At 39.0% G+C, this 23568-nt stretch overlaps 1 protein-coding gene across 2 annotated transcripts in view; it reads right to left on the reverse strand.

Annotated features, from left to right (window-relative positions):
* Window positions 1–23568, reverse strand: part of LOC106875300 (uncharacterized) — a 61453-nt gene that overhangs the window by 26236 nt on the left and 11649 nt on the right. For both annotated transcript variants that reach the window (XM_089347609.1, XM_089347608.1), the window contains exons 2-4: window positions 18806–18980; window positions 8534–9085; window positions 7110–7232 (exon numbers count right to left, since the gene is read on the reverse strand). In XM_089347609.1, coding sequence (XP_089203735.1) covers window positions 7110–7232; window positions 8534–9085; window positions 18806–18980 — 850 coding nt within the window. The remainder of the gene's footprint in view (window positions 1–7109; window positions 7233–8533; window positions 9086–18805; window positions 18981–23568) is intronic.

Below are 23568 nucleotides of genomic sequence, written 5' to 3' on the forward strand. Positions count from 1 at the left end.
TCAAACTGGGCCCCAACTGCAAGGTCATGAGCTGTTTATCTTGATATAAGATCACTATCTCGAGCACATATAGTTGTGCTGCGTGTGACTGGTGTACCCTTATCAGACGGGTATATTGGACTTTGAATATTTGTACCCCAGTATTACTTTGATGGCATGTGCTGCTCTTTCATTCAATAATAATAATAATAATAATAATAATAATAATAATAATAATAATAATGATAATAATAATAATTTCTTCTATTTGCCACCAGAGCGAAGGATGAGGGGGACAATACAAAGACAGACATAAAATGTGGGGGTTTACATATAATGGAATGATAAAATAAAAAGTATACACGGTATACATTAGAAGAAGGGAAGTATACATAGTATACGACACTAGAAAAAGAGGGAAAAAGTGATAGTGATGGAGTCCCTCTAACACAGGAGAACCTCTAGGGATAATCAAAGAACCCCATCATCTAAGATCATCCTGAATCAGGAGTGAACCCAGCAGAAGGGGATTCTGATAACGAATGAAAGCAAAACGGAATGAGATAGGACTTTTCGAAACAAGTGAGCAACGGTCAGCCGACCAGGCAGGAGTAATAGGGTGGTTAACAGATATGGAAATAGAAGTGATAAAAAGGAAAGTAGAAGATTGCAATAATACTTCACCAACAGATAACGTGCCCAGTAAGAACATAAGAATGAAAGGTGGCAGTGAAGACGTAAAGCAAAGTGTAAATATAAATGCATTCTCAACAAACGAAGCAGAAGTAATAGGAAGAGTTATATCACAAGAATACGATGATGATCAACAGGACATAGTGAGGAGCTCTGTCAATATATTAGAGAAGACCAAGATCAAGTAACTCCAACCTGAGATACATTGGACGACGCAAGCTCAAAGTTGAAACCGAAATGATAGATTCGGTCCTTGGGCTATTCCAGACGAGAAATAAACTGAAACTAACAAGATTATTTGGGTTGCAGCTATGGTTGCTGCAGATAGAGTCGGATACAAAAGAAAAGAACAAACAGAACATAAAGAACCATACTGGCGTAGAAGAATTTGTGAGAAACAAAGTTCTATATAGTTGATGTTGCATTCCTCTTTGACCCACGAATAGTCAAGACGGAAGACGAAAAGAAAAATAGATACAACCCTCTTAAGTATGAAATAGCCCGGTTATGGGAAATGAAGAAGGTGAAGATAGTGCCAATTATTGTTGGGTCCTTGGGAACAATATCAGAAGGCATCAAGAGGAATATAAAGGAAATTAGAGTAGAGTGCCCAGTAGAACTGTTACAAAAGGTTTGCCTCCTTGGCCTTGCCAGAATAATCAGGAACGTATTAGATAGCTGAAAAGAGCGAATAGCATGGTACCGTAGGCTGAAGATAGTAAGCCCGCTACACATGCAAGACTCCAGGAGCTCCAACAAAACCTGTGATAAAGAGATAATAATAACTGTAATAATAATAATAATAATAATAATAATAATAATAATAATAATAATAATAATAATAATAATAATAGTTTCTGTATTGGCCACAAGGACCGAAACATATTCTTTTATTCTTTTATTTGTTTCAGCCATTCGACTACGCCCATGCTGGAGTACCGCCTTTAGTCGAACAAATCGACACCAGGACTTATTCTTAGTAAGCCTAGTAGAATTCTATCGGTCACTTTTGACGAACCGCTATGTTACGGGGACGTAAACACACCACATCGGTTGTTAAGCGATAGTAGGGGGACAAATACAGACACAAACATACACACACACACACACACACACACACATATATATATATATATATATATACGACGGACTTCTTTCAGTTTCTGTCTACCAAATCCACTCACAAGGCTTTGGTCGGCGCGAGGATATAGCAGAAGACACTCGCCCAAGGTGTCACGCAGTGGAACTGAACCCAGAACCGTGTTGTAGGTAATCAAGCTACTTATCACACAGCTATTGCTGCGCCAATGTAATAATAATAATAATAATAATAATGAGAAGAAGAAGAAGAAGAAGAAGAAGAAGAAGAAGAAGAAGAAGAAGACTAAATTACACTAAAAAAGATGGCATTGTTACCATTATGTCAATTTTGAATACAAATTTGGCGCATCAAAACTGACTTAGTGCTGAACAACAACAGCAGCAACAATAACAACATCAAGCACATAACCACCATCATCAGTAACAACAACAACGAGGACGACAACAACAACAGCCAGTATTTTGTCCCAGTGATACATTTCACTATGTCACTTCTCTAATCACGGTGACAACACGTTAAGCTAGTCACATTTCACTTTTCCCGTCACAGTGAATGCAAAAATAGAAAAGATGTATGAAGGCCAGAGACTTCAGATGACAATACAATTGCGTGGCCTTGTACTACTCTAACCAATCAATACCTTCAAGCACGACCATTGGTAACACTGACAAGTTTTATAATTACATCGATAACTGCGTATTTGGTTGGCAGCAGATAATCTCGTGTAAGGTTCCACACGTGAGAAATCTACGTCGTCATTCAGAGTCACGTTGCTTAATTCAAAAATTCTTTTATATAATATGATGATTGATGTTACTCTCATTACAAATTTAATATGTCACTTATTCCATTCTCACTTCTTATTCGAAACAATACTTTTCTCTTTTTTTAACAAGAGATATCAGTTGTAGAATATTAATGGTAAAATGGATGCAAGCAGGATCGAATGTTCAAGAAGCATGGTTTGGTGGTCATGATTGATTCCAGGTTTGATTCCACTTTATGAGAGCTTGGACAAGTATTTTTACCTTAGCTTCGGATCGACTTTAGTGAAACTGGTTGGAAAGTGGAAGACATATCTGTAATTCAGACGGCTAACCTTGTAACATACCACGACACGATGATTCTGCAAAGGTCAACAATACCCGGTCATTTACATTATGATCCAATGGGTAGGTGTTTCAGTTGGTAGAACAACTGAAATACTTACCATAGAAACCAACTGCAGATCTGTTTTCCTTACATTTTTATGGCATATTAAGGTGACTCGTTGGACTATAGTTGTGGTGCGTCTGTTAGTGTGTTGCTGTCATGATTGTAAGATTGTGGTTTCGATTCCTGGACAGGGCAAAATACTTTATTCAATGTTGCTTCAATCAACTCAGCTAGCAAAACTGAGTAATCTTGTGACGGACCGGGAATATATATGCATTCATTGGAGAAAAAATATACAACACAGTATTCGGGAAATCGTATTCATGAGCCTACAGCTCGGCAAGCACCTTTGATCCTATGTGACATATGCATAATCTTTTATTGCAGCCATACTGGTGAACCACCTTGAAGAGTCTTATTCAAACAAATCGTTTATTCAAGTCTGGTAATATTCTATCGGTCTTTAAGTGCCGAACTGCTAAATTACGGGAACGCAATGACCGGCTTCTAGACAGTTTCTGTCAATAAGCCATTGGTCAGTGCAGCGCTATAGTAGAAGATGCCGCACAGCATGTAATATATATATATATATATATATATATATATATATATATATATATATATATGATAAACTCAACTTCATACGTCTCTAACGAGAGACGTATGAAGGTTCGACATTTTCTTACCGAACAACCACACAGATAATTTGTTTATAGTGATCAAATGTTTGTGTTGACATAAGCTCACAACTGTTTAACCCCCTAAGCTAACCTGTCATATCTATCGACTTTTCTTTCTTCCTTATCGCATACCTTGTTGTCAGCAGGGCATGCTATATCTATGATCCAGCATAGTTTGCTTTCTTTCTCAATTTACACTATGTCTGGCTTTCTATTCTCTATCTCATGGTCGCACTGAATCATAAAATTCCACAGGATCTTTGCATTATCATTTTCGATCATGCCTTCGGTTTGTGGTCGTACCAATTTTTTGCTCTGCCAAGTCCATACTTGTTGCAAAGTGTCCAATAGACAAGCCTGGCAATATTGTCGTAGCGTCCCTTATATTCCTTCTGGGCTAGTGGCGTATATTGGCTGGTAATATGCCATACGGTTTCACCATTTTGTCCACAAATTCTGCACTTATCCCTTTCTGATGTGTTGTCTATTCTGTATTTTAAGTAATTTATTCTTAGTGCTTGCTCTGGGAAGCACAGATTAGAGCCTCGTTTCTGGTTTTAAATCACTTTTTGTTATCCACAGCCATCTTTTTTCTCTCTCTGTCTTATCTTCAACATCCCTATGAAATTGTCCATGCATTGCTTGTACAGTGCTTTATCTTTGCAATCTTTCATCCTACACAAGCCTAACCTTCTTACTTCTAATAATAGCGGTTCTCTGGCATTTTTTACATGCCATGCTATGTTGTTTTCTTCTGCTCTAATGGTGTGTTCGCATCCAATAAGTCCTCTTCCCCCTCTTTTTCTTGATACATACAGTCTGTTTCTGTCACTTTTTGGGTGGAATGTTCCATATCTAGTTAGCAACTTCCTTGTCTTTATGTCTAAGCTGTTTAGTTCGTCTACTGTCCATGCGATTACCCTTGCTCCATATCTAAGGAGAGAAACCGCCCAGGTGTTGATAGCTTCGATCTTATTCCATCTGTTTAATTTCGACTTACGGATCAGTCTCAGTCTGAGCAAGTACTCCACCTAAAATGTTTCTGTCATTTCTTTCTCCATCAGTTTATCCATTTCCAAAATCCCCAAGTATTTATAGCCCGTCTCTCCTATCTGCTTCATAACCTCCCCAATGTTATCGTTAGCCCGTCCATACATTTGATTTTGCTTCTCTCTTCAAGACTAACACACCACACATTCTCAGTTCAAACTCCATTCTGATATCAGCACTGAAAGTATACCCCGTATCAACTAGGGAACTGACTTGGGATTAATCTTTACCATAAAGTTTGAGGTCATCCATGAATAACAAATGGTTGACTTTTTGTTGGCGGCTTTTGAATACATACACGGCCTTTGCTTTCCTCAGAATCAGTGTTAGTGGTATCATGCACAGCACAAAGATGAGTGGGGACAGGCAGTCCCCGTGGAAGATGCTCTCCTGATTTATATTGTCCCTAAACTTCTTCCGTATGCTGTCAGGTCCGTCCCCATACTTTTTCCAAGCAATCCCTCAGCATTCGATCCAATACCAAATATGTTGATACATTCTATAATCCAAGAATGTAGGGTCATATCGTACGCCTTACGATAGTCGATCTATGACATGGCTAAGTCACTTTTCCTCCTCTTGCAGTCCCCAAATACAGTTTTGTATATCAGGAGTTGATCCTCGGTACCTCTGCACTTACGCTTGCAACCTTTCTGCTCATGTGGAAGGACTCCATTTTTGTTCCAAATGTTCGTACATTGACTCTGCGAATATTCCAGTCAATAATTTCCATATAAGTGGAAAACAGGATATCGGCCTGTAATTGTCTACCGTATTGCCTTTTTCGATGTTTTTCAAGCACAGCACTGTCCTATCCAATGTCAACCATTCTGATGTTACTTGGTCGGCATTTAACAAGGTATTCAGTTGCGCAGCTATTCGTGCATGACATTCACGAAATCTTTTGATCCAGTAGCCTTGAACTCCATCTGGTCTTGAGGCCTTCCAGTTGCTCTTTTTTTTTTTTTTTTTGCTGATTTCCTTCACTTCCCTAACTGAAGTGACTAGTTCTGCCTGTTTCGGACAGACTACTGTTTGTTTCAGTTCTTGCAACCATTCAGCATCCTTCTTGTGCTCCTTGTCTTTGCTCCAGATGTCATTCCCAAACCTTTGACCTTCATTGTTATCTGGTATCAACTTTTCATCTGTACACGTTCCATTTATTTCTTTATAGAATCTCTTCTGATCTACTCTGAATAACATATTCTTCTGCTAACACAGAATCTTACCATCGTATCTTACCATCTTTGCTTTCTTTGCAACGAGGCGCTGTTTCAGTTCTTCCATTACTACTTTCAGGCCCTTTCTTTCAATATTATACTTCCTTTTCAACGCCCTGTATTTTTGTTCGCTTTTAACCTCCCTTTTGTCTTTTCGGTCTAACACAGAAATGTCCTTCGAGAGCATACCTAAGCTTGCCTGTATTCTTCTTTTCCACCATGGATCTTTTCTTTTGTCACCCCTATTATATTTCTTTCTCTTGACATCAACACCTACGTTTTCTGCTACAACAATACTTGCTGCCTTGATCAAATTATTTGTTTCTGTGATGTTGTTTGTTCTGATGTATTTCAGAATTCCATTGACATTTTTCGTTTCTTGGCTCAATTTCCACCGATCAACATTTTAAAGGTTGCAAATAATGTCGCTATCGTTCCCCTGCAGCCTTGCCTTTATTCTGTCGTAGATTGCCTTTTGTTCATCTGTCATGTCGCCATTAGTTTGTCTTCTTTCAGATCATCTATATGTTTCTCATCAAGTAAACTACCACTGCTCCTTTCCTGTGCTATGAGATTACTTTTATTAGTAAGAACTGTATTTTCATCGTTATCTCTGCTGCTATTTTCCAATACCCATCTTTTGATAGCTTCGAGTTCTACTTCTGTGAATCAGCGATTTTTTTTTATTGCCCCAGCTTGATCACATAGTCTCTGTTCTGTGAGTTGAAACAATCCCTTTTCTCTCTAATGATCATACATACGTTGTCGGTAATCCCTAATTTCAGCACCATTTTCATCTACAGAGTTGCTCAGGTAGTAATACTCCATGACCACAGCATTAATTTGCTTGCTCCATCTACGCCGTGTGTGGTGGTCCCTTTCTGGATATCGACAGGCTGGAGCCGGCCCAGAATCCCTGAGCCTGCCGGGTGCGACACTGTCATCATCAATGACTTCAATTTCATTAACACCGTTATTATTATTATTATTATTATTATTATTATTATTATTATTATTATTATTATTATTATTATTATTATTTAAATCGGTGAGCTGGCAGAATCGTTAGCACACCGGGCGAAATGCTTAGTGGTCCTGGTAGTGGTGGTGGTTGTGGTGATGATGGTGTTGATGATGATGATGGAGGTGATGATGATGACGACAATGGTACTGTTACTGTTATTTGTAGTGTAGTGACAATAACGTCACTGTAGAAAAGGCAAACTTTACCTGGTGAGTGCGAATCGCCGGAAGTTGTTACGATTGGAAATATGGAAGCTGCTAGCAAACAGGATGTGGAATCACTTGTTGCTGAATGAACGAACTGACCATTAGTTCTTGCAGGAGTAACCCCTGAAAAGATAGACAAACATATTTGGTATCGACTTTTTATGGATGTACAAAATCTCTTTAAAAAAATAATAGTATGTTGAGCCATGATATACATTTAAAATATTGATAAACCATTGTAATCTCTATGGAAATTAATTAATTTCAACAGATCGAGCGACAGTAAAGAGACCTCTCTGTTGGATCATGATGATGATACTAGTGGTAGAGTATAAATTATTGATGATGTTGATGGTAGATGAGTTAATGATTGCGGTGATAGAGTTTGGTTGGTGATGATGGAAATAGTGATTGAGTTAGTGATGTTGGTTGATGGCGTGATGGCAGTGATAGGGGATTAGTAATGGTTGTGATGTGGCCATGGAGATGCCTGAAAATGACTGTGACAACAGTGATGAAGGGGCTGATGTTTCGGATTGTTATGGTGATGATGCTGATGATGGTGTGGTAGCGATGCTGGTAATGGTGGTGGTGATGATGGTATGTTGGTGATATTGGTACTGGTGGTGATGGTGATGGTGATGGTGACGGTTACTGATGGTTTGGATAGTGATGGTTGGGATGATGATAGTATTATATAATCGAGATTGTAGTGGTAGTCATAATAGTGTGTTATGTTATAGATAATTGTATCGTGGCAATGAAAGTAATAACGTCAACGGGGGTCAACGGGGTGATGGCAGTCGTGGTACTTGGGGGCAATTGTGGGAGATGTCGTTAGTGGTTAGTTGTCATGGTTAGTTGTAGTTTGTGGCTAGGTAATGAAGGTAGTGACAGATAATGGCATTCCATCGGTTACAACGATGGAATGCCAGTTTATTCGATCAACAGAACAGCCTGCTTGTGAAATTAGCGTACAAGTAACTGAACACTCTGCAGATATGCGTATCCTTAACGTAACTCTCAGGAGATTCAGCGTGACACAGGATGTGGCAAGGCTGGTCCTTTGAAATGCAGGTACTACTCATTTTGTCAGCTGAGTCGACTGGAACAACTTGAAATAAAAAAAGTGTCTTGCTCAAGGACACAACTCGTCTCTGTGAACTGTAATCACAATCTAGCGATCACGAACCAAATACACCAGCCACTAAGCCACGTGCCTTCAAGGTAGTGATAGTGAAAATAATAAAGGGAGTAGTGTCGATGGTCGTAATAGAACTAGGGACGAGGTGTTTGTTGCGACTGTACAGGCGGTATTGGTGCTTGTAGTAATGGTAATGTTGGTGGTGATGGATGGTTGTAAAATGGTGTTGATTTTGTTCGTAGAAGCAAAAATATTTGAAGGAAAGTCAATCTTGACTTACCACGTTTGAATCTATTTCTTGACGACTTCTGTTGATCGTTGGTGTGTGAGAGACTGGCATGGAAATTACTATTCGGCTTATAATGTTCCAGGAAGCTTTGGTGCATGTCGTCTTGAGCATCCAGGGATTTCTGCAGTTTTCGAATGGAAGTTTCATTCAGTCTGACTTGGTTGTACTGGTCCCAGCGTGTCTGTCTCGAAGGTGGAAAACTGTGGACATCTGTAATCAATGAGTTGTTAACCAACTCAATATTGTTGAATTCACGATGTTGAGCTTCTTTTTTTCTATTGACAGCATCTTCCCTGTGCATTTTCTCACTTCTCTTGCCACTTTTCGATGAGGTCAGAGAAGATGATCTCAAATTCACATTATCTATTCCCATCTCAGTAAGTTGTGCTTTGTCTTTGGTCCAAAGTTCAGATGCAGATTTGCAGTCTGGACCAGAATGATTATTTTCAAGCTGAGATTTTCCTCCAGGAATATTCTGCATTTCTTTCGATTCTGCACTTAAATGCCGGTTGTTAGTCTGTGGAAACACGCAATCTTTGACTTCTGGAAATAGAAAAGAGGAGAAAAGAAATAGATTAAAACTATTTTCAAAGTAAAATAGATGTCATCATTGAGCAAAAACAACAGTTAAAACCATCGTACGAAAGCATGTACGATAACTCATCGATATCAGCATACATTGTAGGTCTGTCAATGAATCTTCGTTTCATTTCGTCAAAAGATATACTTGATACATGGCTGCTGCCTATTCTTGAAAATCATTCATTCCCTTTTCGAATGAAGCAATAATTTCTTTAGCAGTATGTCAGTCAATGTATGAGTTAAGATGTCAGTCAGATTATGTGTGAGCCAATGTATCAGTTAGTCTGTATAACGAAATGTGTTCTGAATAATAAATTATTTGAACTGATATACATAGACTTTGCTTGTCTGCAATATCAGTTTGTTCCGGAGTGGGAAGTTGTGTCTACAACCTTCACAATCCTATTGGGACCTCAAGGTAGAAAAGAGCTGGGAAGAGGTTTTCGGGCAGAGGAGCCAGTTTCACTGAGAAATGGGTTAAGAAGTTATCCTGGAAAGACCAAGAGGAAGTGGACAGTGCCAACATCTTCTTATTGGTGTATTACATCTGACTAGATGGATTGTATATTTTGCTTTTTACGGAATAATCAGGTTCTGCTGATTAGAAAATCCATCTACTGCCTGCACTCACTCCGTGCTGGTTTTTGAATGCCGTCACTGCTGAAGTGCAGGCACGCGCTATATTTTGGAAATGACGATAACGACGAAAATGTAGGTGAACTGGTGTGGGTGCCGTTCGTGTGATATCATTCTGTGGCTTGTCACTTTGACCGAATTGCAATCATGTGTCCAGATAGACTGGGATTTAGCATCTACAATGTTCCCAGACTCTCACAGTATTTTAGAAGCTGGATAATGCTTTAGATGGAAAACAACACACGAATTCTACAGCAGGCCATTGACAAATATTACTGGTAATGGTCTGGGAGCGACTCCAGTCGATGACGTGAATATTTTGAGTTGATTGCTCTGAAGAACTTTCAGACCGAATCGACAACTTCCAAAAACTTTTGGCATCGCAGTTCTACGGATGATGGCGGGGTATTTCCTGTTCAAGACAAGCTTTACGAACATAGGACTGCAAACAGCTGAAAGTATTCGAAAATGAAACCTGTAGACTGTAGTTGAGTGTTCATGCATTAGGGACTTGTAGCCTTGTGTCGAATAGATGCTGTCTCATGTGCAATGAATTTGGCAATCATCCAAATCTGAAGCGAAAAGTGGTGCACCATCTTCCTTTGGCAGAAATGGTTTGCTAGTCTTCTTCTGCCTGGTTTAGGTCAAAAGAAATTGTGTGATAGAATCGTCTGAAAGATTTCATCTGTAGCGAAGCTCTCATCAACTTCTTCAAATATGAATAAAATAGAGAAAGAAGAAGGTAGATGGGGAAGTGCTGCTTCCAGTATGTTTAACAAAAAGCCGGAGAGTGCGACAAGACTGGGGAGTGCGACAAGATTGGATGGGTCTACCCTGAGTATGATTTTCTAAGCGGGTGGAGAAAAAACTTGTAGAGGCACTTGTGATGCTTTTGATGTGTCAGAACAGTTCAGGCTTTGCCCAAGGGTTTCCTCTGAATTACTTTGGTTGCCTTCATCTCACTGTTAGGAAACTTTCCTTATTGAAATCTTTTCTTATTATATCTTTTATTTTGATTAAAACATTTGTATTCGATGGAAACACCACTTTTGTGTATTCCATCCTTGTATTATCTTCAGTAACTTAAGCTTTTGTGGTGAATAAAAGAGATCAACACTATCATCATCATCATCATCATCATCATCATCATCATCATCATCATCATCTTTATTATTATTTTATTATTATTAATATTATTATTATTATTATTATTAGCGCACGGGGCAAAATGCATCTAAATAATTTCAAGTGAAGAAATAGGACAATGACAGAATCATATCCCGTAAACAACACACATTTGTCCAATCCCAGGCAAAATCAAAGTCATCAGAGTCCCAAGTGTGACTTCATAGTAAAATCCACACCTGGACTCAAATTACATTCTTGCATCTATCACAATAAGTTACAGCTTCTTTTACTTCTTAATCTTTTTTTTTTAAACTCTCCCCTTCAAACACTCATACGTCGAAATGGACATGTGTGACCATCATTCCGGTTCTTCGTTTTAAGTTCAAAATCCGTCATGGTCGACTTTACCTTTCATTTTTTCGAGATCGATGAAATAAAGTACCAGTTGAGCACTGGGTCGATGGCATCGACTAACCCCCTACCCTAAAATTGTTTGTCACGTGCCAAAATTAGAAAATTATTTCAGCAAGGAATTGTAAATTTAGAAATTAGAAACGGTTACCATCACAACCACAATTACGGTGACACCGGCGAATACCATCACTACCATCATCGTCGTCGTCATCATCATCATCATTGTCGTCATCGTCATCGTCGTCTTTGTCATCTCATTATCATCAGCGTTATCTTTATCAGTAAAATCATTATGATTATTAGTTTGAAATGAGAGGGAAACTGAGATAGGAAATACGCTGCCATTGAGTTGCCTGAGTGTTGATGACAGAAAACGAAATGTTGATATGTGAGTGTTTCACTCCCTCGAGAGAAGGGGAGGGGAAAATTTAAGAAACTTGAGGCGAATATTTAATTTTCTCGGTGTCCGGTGCAAGTAAGATATATCTCTCAATTATCATCATCATCATCATCATCATCATCATCTATTATTATTATTATTATTATTATTATTATTATTATTATTATTGTTATTATTATTATTATTATTATTATTATTAAAGATGTCGCACAGTATCAGATATCGTGATGTTGTTGATTGAAGATATTGTATCTACCAGAGGTTTGTACTGTCTGTCAAGTCACAACAAGGACCTCAGACTGACAGTTCTTTATGCAATATGCGTGCAGCTCCAAGTAATGCCGATTTTTGCAATACACCTAGATTGTAGGGTATTTCTAAAGTTTCTAGATGTTTCTTCAGCTTGGGTGGTATTGAACCCAATGCTCCGATGACAACAAGGAAAATCTTTATGTTTAACTTTCGTAGCTGCCACATCTTGGTGATCTCAGTTCTCAGGTCTCCGTATTTATCAATCGTTTCTCTTTCTTAAATGATAATATGTTGATCTCCTGGCACTGCTACGTCGATTATTAGGCACCCTTGTTTGTCCTTCCTAAAGGTTGCTATATCCGGCCTTCGGTATTCTAACACCTTGTTTGTCTGGACGTCAAAGGCCCAGAGTATTTTTGACTTACCCTTTTCTTCCATTACCTTTCCGGTATATGTTGGTACCAAGCACCCGTTACCTCGTATTCATACTTATTATTATTATTATTATTATTATTATATTTATTAGTAATATTATTATTATTATTATTATTATTATTATTATTATTATTATTATTCGCCGACGTTTACTTTACCTTTCATCGTTACGGGATCTATAAAATAAGTACCAGTTGAGCACTAGGGTCGATGTTGTTGATGGAGTTGGTGATGGTAGTGTTCGTGGTTGTATTGTCGTTGCAGTTGGTTGATGTCTGTGGTTATGTCACTTTTATGGAGTGGGGAGTCTTACCCCCTCCCAGGAATTGTTGGCCTTGTGTCAAAATTTTAAAACATTATCATTATTATTATTATTGTTGTTGTTATTATTATTACTTATAGTGGCTAGACGCGTGTGGTATAGCTCGTAAGTTTTTAACGTGTAATTTGTGTCTCCAACAGTTGTTAATTGTTTAATATTCTTACAAAACGTTTGCCGAAACCACCAGCATCGCATAGGTCTCGTTTGTTTGTTTGTTTGTTAGTTAGTTAGTTCGTTTGTTTGTTTGCCTATACCTCTCGGTGGGGTTCAAATTCGAAAGTAAAATTTTCGTTTTGTTTTGGAAAAAGTGTGCTAAAAAATAAAAGCAAACACGGTGATGTTCGCTCTGCCCAGAGACAAGGAGGAGGAAGCCAGAGGTATCTATGTGAGTGAGTGGCAATATACGTTAAAGTCCTTCACCTTCGACCCTCAAATGGAAGGGAGGGGGAACATTCACCAACTTTAAAGTCCAGTGGACTATACTACCACTGTTGACGACTAACGGCAGCAGTAGCAACAACCACTACAACATAGCACGAGAATTTAATTCCAACTATGAAATTGACTCCCCACTCCATAAAAGTGACATAACCACAGGCATCAACCAACTGTGACAATACGACCACGAACACTACCATTACCAACTCCATCCACAACGTACAGCGACATCTATTCGGTGGTCAAAGTAAATAGACACTTCTCAGGATCGTTTAACATCGCACGTTTGGTGCATCACGGACGCCCACTTCTACCCCTTTTGAGCGTGCTGGCTCTCAAGCCATTGTTACGGAAACTGAATGTTTTGAGAAGTATCCTGCGTGAACTAGAATGTGGAAGGTTTGTGTCGGCTTGTACGGACGACGTCACCGTACTAGTGTCGAAAATCTTGGAAATCGAGGTGATCGGCACTACTCTAAAGCTGTAAGAAGCGGTGACAGAAGAATAAACCAGAAGTCGGTAGGCCGGCGGTTCTATACCTGGAGAGGCAGGTCCATACTGTCCGACGGCTACATTAGGCGCAGGTCGAAAGGCCCGATTAAAATGCTCGAAGTTTTGTTTTGGTTCGGACCGCCAGGTGGACAAAAAGTGTATTTGTGTGTGTGTCTAGGGGAAGGGGGTTACGAGCAGGGTGACCGGTCTTATGCAGAAATGGGCTGGGAGGAATCTGTCCCTGAAGGATCCGGTGGAGGTGACGAATGCATACGTCGGTTCAGTCATCCACTACCGTCTGGCTGTCGTCCCTTGCTCTATTCCGTGGCTGATCAAGCTGGAGCGCTTGTTCTTCCGCTTGACAGACAGTTCATCTGATGTCAGCAACCGCTGAGTGGGAGACTGGGCATGTCGTGGCTAATGATGCACAGACATGCGCAGAGGCTGTGACATCTTCAGCATTTTCCTGACGGTGAGCAGATGTGGTTGTCGTTTGTTCGATAGGATTTTTGCGCAGCAGCTTGTCTCAGTAAAGGAGTTACAGTCCTGGATCAAGCGTAGACTGGGAAAGGGCGTTTGACACTTGGAGCATCTACAAATGCTCGCAGCGCCCTGTCCATCGGACAATGCAGTTGGTGGAAGTTCCACATTGGAGTTCTATAGAAGGGTAGTGGCAGACAAGAACCACGACGTCCTTGGGCAAACTTCGGCGTTGGGGAAGATCAAGTAGCTGGTCTTTTCCGGAGGACTTTCGGGCCGGGACCGATGGATATTTTTCAGAAATCCCTGTTTTAACGGTGCTATTGGGGGGCTCTGTCGGTTTAAGGCAAACTCTATACGCATGGAAATGCTGTCAGATCGATCTGATCAAGATGTGCTCAGGGCCATGTAACCGTTCTGCATGCAATTGTCCAGCGTCTAGACATTGTTGACTTGTGGAGCTTTGCTGAACAGCAGTTGATGCGTGTAGAATGAGTCTGGTTATCAGCCAAGCCCATTGTGAGGATCGCCTCACCACCTTCTTTTGGCCGGGAAGGAAAGACAGTTTTCCTCTGTTTAGTCACTATGGCGAAAGAGGAAGTGTGTTGGACGAGGTTGAAAAGACTGAAGACAGATACTTTCCTTTTCGGCTAAGCCCTCATCGACTTTTTCAAGTTCCACTTGAAAAGGTGAGGGTGGAGAGCGAAGTGCTGCACCCCGATATTTTTGTTGAAAGGTGGGTGAATATAGCGAGGATGGCCGGTGTGAATATACGCTTGCCTGCTAGGTGAGGAGAGGAGGAGAGAGGTGCCTACCTGAAGTACCTTGTGCGGTCTTGGTGAAGAGGATGTGAAGAGGATGTGAAGAGGATGTGTGGGGTTCCCCTTTTGGGGAATATTATTGTTTAAATTTTGTTAATCGTTATTGTTTTTATTTATACACGTATTTTTGTGCTGAGCCCCACTTGTCTCTTGTATAGTCCCATTTAGTTCGATTATTATTATTATTATTATTATTATTATTATTATTATTATTATTATTATTATCATCATTAGTAGTAGTAGTAGTAGTAGTAGTAGTTATTTGTAGTTGCTGCTGTTTTCTTGTTGAGACAACTTTTCGTGTTTCACCTCGCACTTTCAATGTCGTAGATTTTTGTCAAATAATTGCGTGTTTTATATTTTCCCGTTTGAGGAAAAGTATTTAATTTGAGAAGGAAATTTCAATTCGTAAACTAAGAATATGGCTACCCCATGCAGACACCCCACCACTAAACATTGAACGTAAAACAAGCATACTTTTAGAACAAAAAGATAAACAAACACAAAAAGCTTCATTGCTGAAAAACAAAATAATCTTTTATAACGCAAAATAATTTCATTTCGATCAATCTAAATGACACGATTAACAACAGTAGCCCTACACTACACACTCACAGGCATTTCACTAAGCAAAGGAACATGTGAAAAGTCTGAATTGACTCATTGTCAGTTTGTCCATTTTCGATTGCCTCATCATTAGTTTTATGGAATTGCATAACATTTGTGATCAAGGGGACTCTTCATGGGTATAAATATCCAAACGCCCCCACGGATGACATGAAGCCATTTTCGGATGCCATAAAGTTCAGCTGTAGTTGTAAGAAGGAAGGCTATGAGACAGAGAGTCAAGCTGCAACATGTGTAGAAGTTAGGGTCACTTGAAAGCTTTCTGCATAAAGAAAATTAAAGAACAGAGAAGAAAAGAGATCACAGAAGCTGCTGTTCTTAGGGAAACACCACTCGCAACTTTAGAAAGGTAGAAGAAATCCCTTTTCCCTCGGTCCCAAGAACTAAAAAAGAGAAAACCGATAATAAATTCAACCAAATTGATCGGTAAGTCGAAAACCAAGAAGTCAGAGTCTACTCTTCCAGTAGTAGCCTCCTATTGTCTTGCATGAAGGTATAAAAATGTTAGCAATAGAAACTAAAATATAAAAAAAGAACCCTAAAAGTAAGAATTGACCCAAATTGAATAAACAAAAAAGCGTTTTCCTTTCCCTTCGAAGAAACCAGAATTCAGAAACTCATCTCCTCCTGGAACACCATGATTTCTTCAGTGGCAAGAACATCTAACGAAAAATCGATGAATTTCCTGAACGTCGTGCATGAAGAGAGTTGATTTGCGAAGATATGAGGAGAAAATTTAACGAACACCCGAACGACAAACTCTTGAGGAAGACCATATCTTGGCAGATGGAAGACCATTTCTTGGCAGATGTACCAGAACCATGTAGAGGATATGAAATGCCTCTTTCCGACTCCGGATTTGCTCAAAGAAATAGACATTTCTAACACTACAATAATTGTAGTGTTATGGGAATGCAATCATGCTGGAATTGTGGGGAGCTCTGATTTAACTTAGAAGGCGGTTTCTCATCCACGTTCCACCGGGATTTTCTGCTTAGTTTCTTGTTTCTTTAAATTATAACTTATGAAATTATCTCTGCTCTTTTATCTAATCATCTGATTATTTTGTGTAGTTATTTTCTGTGATGTTAGTACTTATAAAATGTTTTAATGTATTTTATGACATCTCTGCTCCTCCCGCCTTTTTATATAACTTTGTTGTACATCATCTTATCTCTTTTATAACAAGTCTATTGTATATGTGATTGGGATCTGGAAGCTCAATGAAAACTTATTAATGTTGATGTTGATATCATAATTTTAGAATATAAAATTTCATATTATCTACATTCGGTTCAAGCTTTTGAAATTAATCAAGGAGAATGGTCTTTATCTGTGGATATGCTAATACTCTTTAATTACTGCTAGAGGTTAAACGTTTTAAGCCCCGGCGGTTGAGCTGCTGCATTCCAGACCCGCCAAGTTTGATAATGTGGAGAGAGGTAGACGTTATGCCGGTTGATGGAAAAACACATGGATATCGGTTTCAAATTTTGGTACAAGGCCAGCGATTATAGGTAAGGGAAGTGGGTAAATCGATTGCATTTACCTCAGTGTTCAACTGGTCCTTATTCTATCGACCCCGAACGGATGAAAGGAATATAAACTCAGAACATAAAGACGGATGATATGCCTCTAAGTATTTTACCCGGCGTGGTAACGATTCTGCCAGCATACCGCCTTAGAACATGGATATTGACAGATAAAAAACTGTGCAAATGGAGTTTGGTTAAAAAGTTTCAATATGAAAAGAAAAAAAAGCAATTCATCTCAGAACTCTAACACAATGATGAAAATACATATTGACCGACATAGTTAACATATTGATTGATATAGTGACAGACATTGATTGATACTTCGACTGACGCAATGACTGACATATTGAGTAAAAAAAAAGCCCACTTGACTTATCTACAACAGTCACTCATGCATTCAAACCTCGGACCTATGGATATATATTATCTCCGCTTTTTATTCTTTTACTGGTGCTACTTCTACTTCCGCTCGTTAGTGCTGGCTGCTCTACTTATCCCTTCCGATAACCAACTTTCGTCTCGCACATCCATTCCACTTTCAGCAGCTACTACACTCATTCCTTTTACTCTTGCCCATGTTTCTTTTTGTGGTCGCTAATTTGTTCAAGAGAAACAATAACCCGTGCATATCTCACCAGTTTGGAGGGACTGTGAAAGTGTTGGTCACAATCCCTTTCTGTACAATATTTAAAAGATGTATATCTGTAAAACTACTAACTTTATAAAAATGAACACTATATATTGAGAAGTAGTTCAGAATATTGCATTAGTCACTATTTTATCGATGGTTCCCTTAAATGAAATAACATAGATTAGCTCTCAGAATCAGTATATATTGTAAATGAAGTAGTTTGAATTTCCTTCTTGTAACATTTGTTTCTCCATTACAGCTCTCAGAAACTCTTGCTCCTTACTAATCTTACCACAAGAAACATACTATTTAGAACATTTCCCTTCTACATTCTTCTTGCGAGATATCTCAATAATACGAGATAGGCAGCTATGCGAGCTTCTATATTGTTGCTTGACTTGCTAGAAACAGCTGCCAAGCATCTGACAAAAGAAAAAAAATGTATTAGATAATGTTGTCCTAAGTGCACCTTACTTGAAAAAATCTGTATTGTTACAGTGGGGTCGGCTTTAATTGTGGGTTATTTCTTTCTGGACTTAACTGGGCTAAAAAACAACCTCATCGACACCAACATGCACAGACGGAACTATGGTATACTCTTTTACTCTTTTACTTGTTTCAGTCATTTGACTGCGGCCATGCTGGAGCACCACCTTTAGTCGAATCAAATCGACCCCAGGACTTATTCTTTGTAAGCCTAGTACTTATTCTATTGGTCTCTTTTGCCGAACCGCTAAGTGACAGGGACATAAACACACCAGCATCGGTTGTCAAGCGATGGTGGGGGAGACAAACACAGACACACAAACACACACATACATATATATATATATATACATATATACGACGGACTTCTTTCAGTTTCCGTCTACCAAATCCACTCACAAGGCTTTGGTCGGCCCGAGGCTATAGTAGAAGACACTTGCCCAAAGTGTCACGCAGTGGGACTGAACCCGGAACCATGTGGTTAGTAAGCAAGCTACTTACCACACAGCCACTCCTGCGTCTATAGCTACTTACCACACATCCATATAATCTTATTATAAATGAATGACAGTAAAGAGATCTACCTATATTGCCTGTGGCGAGTGACTTATTATTTTCATTAGTTTTAAGCGTCTCCTCACACCCTGTATTTTCATTGGAATCTTGGTTGCTTTGGTTGCCATTCCACGGATACACGTCCCCTTCATTGGAAGAAGTAAATACTGGGCTAGACGCGCAGATCTCCAGTTTGCTATCAATCTGTAATAACAAGTATGTTAGATTTGTATGGTTACTAAAAACATCGTTACACATTATAAGAAATACAATTAAGACTCAATGAAATTTTTATAAAACTACTTTTTTGTTTCTCCCTACAACACGAAGCAAAAGAAAGTGGTTGAATGTGCTAAAGGCCTGCAGCTTTCTGACATAAATGATTCACTACAACAAAATCGATACTCTACTGATCTAATACGAATTCACCGCGGAGTTCGCTTAACCTTTTTCATCTTGCAGGGTTCGACAAATTAATAACCAGTAAATTATTGCGATTGTTGTTATTGTTTAGCCACAGGTCAGATTTGATTGAGTAGCTTCTTTGATCAAAGTACTCTAAACATGGTTATTACGTCTTCTTTTCAAACAATATGCCTTGGAATACATTATTGAACGTGTATTTATTTAGACGGTAAAGTGTGATTTGAGAGAATTTCGGCAGTTATTTCTTCTACGTCGAGCTACTACGTTGAGGTTACTTTCTTTTCTTCTAAACTATCACAGGTATTTCAATCGATTATACTTCCCACTAATCAAAAATACACATGTGATTACTTCCCACTAATCAAAAATACACATGTGTATTTATATACACATGTGTATATAAATTCATAGGTAGTGAAACGTAACAGCATGCCTATTGGCAAACTCGACAGATCTATGATAAATGACATTTCAACCTTCATCAACTTTTTTCTAGAGTATAATGTCTCTAAGACTCTAGTATATAACCTGGTATCAAAACGTTCCCGGACTAGTTCAGAGGTGCGCCAGCAAATGGCAGCACACGGTTGCCGTGAGAGCAAGCAGCGATCTTCTTGAGGCAGTGTGCCGAATGACATCGCTGTGTTTCCTTCGCAAGTTGTGAAATTTGTGTTTTTGTGATCACGTGTATGCTGAGGTCTGCGATTTTTGTCATGGGCAAGAAGTTGGAACAAATAGCCAACGTGAAATTTTGCGTTAAACTTGGTAGGTGCACTACAGTGACATTGAGCATGCTTCGGCAAGGTTACAACGACGAGGCAACGGATCGTACGCAATGTTTCGAGTGGCATAGGCGCACGACAGAGTCGCAACTCAATCAAGAGCATGAGCTTGTTCATAATTTTTTTCGACATTTGCGGTATTGCTCATCGAAAATTGGTCCCCGCAGAGCCAGAACGTCAATCGAGAGTTCTACTTGCATTACAAGTAGAAATATCCGCCTTTGCCCGGGTTTATTACAACATCCTTTTTACTTGATGAGTCTGAAGGAAGGAGCAGTGCCCATGATCTCTGCGTGCCTTCCGAGACTGGTAGATTAAATGTCTTTAATGTTCCGTTTTAAACTGTCACGGATCAACAACTGCAAGAATGACATGAGCAGAGGAAAGATTCATGAAGACCAATGTTCTGAGGTGGAAGGACAAAGAATAGAGGTTAGTGTGGTGCTGAGGTTGGGTGGGGTGGTCACAATATGGATGACGAGAGGTGGAGGGATGAGTTGATCGGTATTGTCTGTGTGCTGAAGGTACAAGACTGGTCAGCTTCGAGTAAGAGTGGTTATTAAAGTAAAAAGGGAAAAAGTAATGAGATGAGATAACGCACCCACTGGCCAGAGGTTGGGACGAACAGACTTGTTAAGGACTGACAATCGGTCGAGTGGCTTGGATGCAGCACAGGGTCTCTGTTAACATACCTGCAGCACCGACTCATATATGGAGACAGTGCTACTGTATTCCATTGTAGGTCACAGTTGAGCCTTGGAGAGTATCAACGAAAGTTGTGTTAGAATATTTTCTAGCTCTAAAGTGAAAAATCAAGTCTTTGATAATTGTCTGTATTTTGGATAAATTGCTTTAAAAAGAGGTTGGTCTAGGAATGCTGATTCACTCAAACATATGTCCGAGCAACTGAGCAAAGGATTCAAACTAAGCTTCATAAAAAGGTTAAAGAATAATCTATAAAGGAAGTAAGTGAGAAGGTAGATGAAACCAAATTCTGCTTTGGACAACGGTGGCTTTTGTGGCTAAAAATAGCAGTCAATCTTCTTCAGATTATAGCTTGTTGTTGTTGGCATTCCGCCGCTTACGACGTCGAGGGTTCCAGTTGATCCGATCAACGGAACAGCCTGCTCGTGAAATTAACGTGCAAGTGGCTCAGCACTCCACAGACACGTGTACCCTTAACGTAGTTCACGGGGATATTCAGTGTGATACAGAGTGTGACAAGGCTGGCCCTTTGAGATACAGGTGCAACAGAAACAGGAAGAAAGAATGAGAGAAAGTTGTGGTGAAAGAGTACAGCAGGGTTCGCCACCATCCCCTGCCGGAGCCTCGTGGACCTTTAGGTGTTTTCGCTCAATAAACACTCACGACGCCCGGTCTGGGAAGGGAATCGAAACCGCAATCCTATGACCGCGAGTCCCTTGCCCTAACCACTGGGCCATTGCGCCCCCACAAGATTATATAGCTTACTGTCTTAAAAAAGGGAATGACACATTAGATACGATAGTCTTGCCGGATCATAAATAAAAGAAATAGTCACGACTGAAATGCCTCTTTAATGGCTACTCGATAAGGGTTTTGGTGACGCAAAGCAACATCAACAACAATGCTTAGTTTTGCCTTGGGCCCTCAACTCTTTGATGAAACAAGAGCACCGTCGTGATATACGGTGTGTCTTGGGCATTTTAAAAACTGGTGGAGCCAATCACTCTTCAGATTTGGTTACAGTCGGTTACTTTCAGAAAGAGAGAGACATAGTGGCAGAAAGAGAAGAATTAATTTCAGTGCAAGACTGCTACTTGTTTTATCAACCCCAAAATAATGAAAAGCAACATTGATTTCTATGGAATTTAAACATGGAGAACAGGAACAATTACCGCAAACCAATCTATTTTACACCCTAACTACTCAGCTAATCAGCCAACTGACTGTCCTAACAACAACAATAATCAAATGCTTTTATTTTGTAAGTCAGCGTTCTATTCTTCCCGCCAACAATGTCATACAATACCAGGCGAAAACTTCGTTCGCAAAAGAAAGCTTCTACTAGTGATTTATAAATCTACTAGAGATAATAGTCAAATCTTCCACAGAACATATCTTGCAGTCCTAAATAAAGGACACATTAGATAAAATTGTATGGAAAACATAATTGCTGGAAAAAAAAATTGAATGATCTTGATTGAAATGCTCTCTATCTGAGTTTAACAAGATCATCGCTGGCATAGGCGTAAGCAACAACCATAATAACGACGGCAACAGTAAGTATCTACTATAAGAATACTCTTGCGGTTTTCTCTGTCACAACATATGATGGCAAATTTGGTAGTGGGATGATGGAAATTCTACGGTGATAAAAATATCAAACAGCGTTTCAACTCTGTGTGAGTATATGTGTATGTATGTAAAAGGGAGGCATGTGAATGTTTGTATGTGTGAACCAGCGTTCTTTCAGTAACAAACGATGATCGATGTCACATCTCAAAAGACAACCACTAGATAACATTGACAAGTATATTAATTTAATTTACCATCCATATTCTATCCCGTATTTAGTCGCGGTCAGCTTTATGTGGCCTTAATTCGTACAAGAAAGAAGGAAAACTTGAAAATTCGGATCTATTTCAAAACGGGGGCACCAATATTTTCTTAACGAAACACTAACGAAACACTTTGAAACTTGGGACACTGGTAGAATGTGTCATATAAAACATCTTTTACTCTTCGTCTTCTTAACAAAAAAAACGTACATCGCAAGTTATTCCATGTTAAAGTTGTCGTATTTCTGTAATTTCAACCAATCACTGACGTCTATTCAGCTCAATAGAGTTACTGCTGGGCGGTCATAAAAATGTTATTCCCTGTGACATATTTCATCCGGTTTAATCGTAATTTATACGCATATATTGTTTATATAATAAATTACGCTGTGTGTATCTATGTGTGTAACAATTTTAGAGTTCGGATTCTAGAGTTAGGGTTCGTTTTAGGGTTAGGGTTAGGGTTAGGGTTAGGGGATTAATACGATATACACCGTTACAGCGCTAACTGTTTTCAACTGAATAGACGTTAGTGATTAGTAGAAATTATCGAAATAAGACAATTTTTTACATGAAATAAATTCGAATACAAACATTTTTTTCTGTTCTATAACACAAAATAGATAAGTATACGAAGTTTGAAAGTCTTTCGGTACCAAAAACACTACATAAAACATAAATGAAAACTGGTGCCCCCGTTTTGAAATAGATCCGAAAATTCTTTTGAAGGAAACAAGTAGTCACGAGATGTTAGTTGCGGAGAGATTTTTCATAAAAAATTTGGTAATAAAAAAATTATTAAACTAAAATCTTGATTCTGTGCCTTATTTATATATAAACTACTACAATTAGCCATCATTTCTGACGGCACGTGTTCAGCTAGTATTATAGTAAAGTACCGCTTTATATAAGAATTAATACAACAACTAAAGTCTCTTTTTTATGTAGGTTTTGAAATATTTTCCTAACTTCAAAACAAAACTTAGCCTTTTATATACAGCTTCTTATAACGGCGATTTCTGAAGTGGAACATTAATAAAGCTT

The sequence above is a fragment of the Octopus bimaculoides genome, chromosome 2 (assembly GCF_046866305.1).
Source record: "Octopus bimaculoides isolate indiv1 chromosome 2, ASM4686630v1, whole genome shotgun sequence".
NCBI classification, from domain to species: Eukaryota; Metazoa; Mollusca; class Cephalopoda; order Octopoda; family Octopodidae; genus Octopus; species Octopus bimaculoides.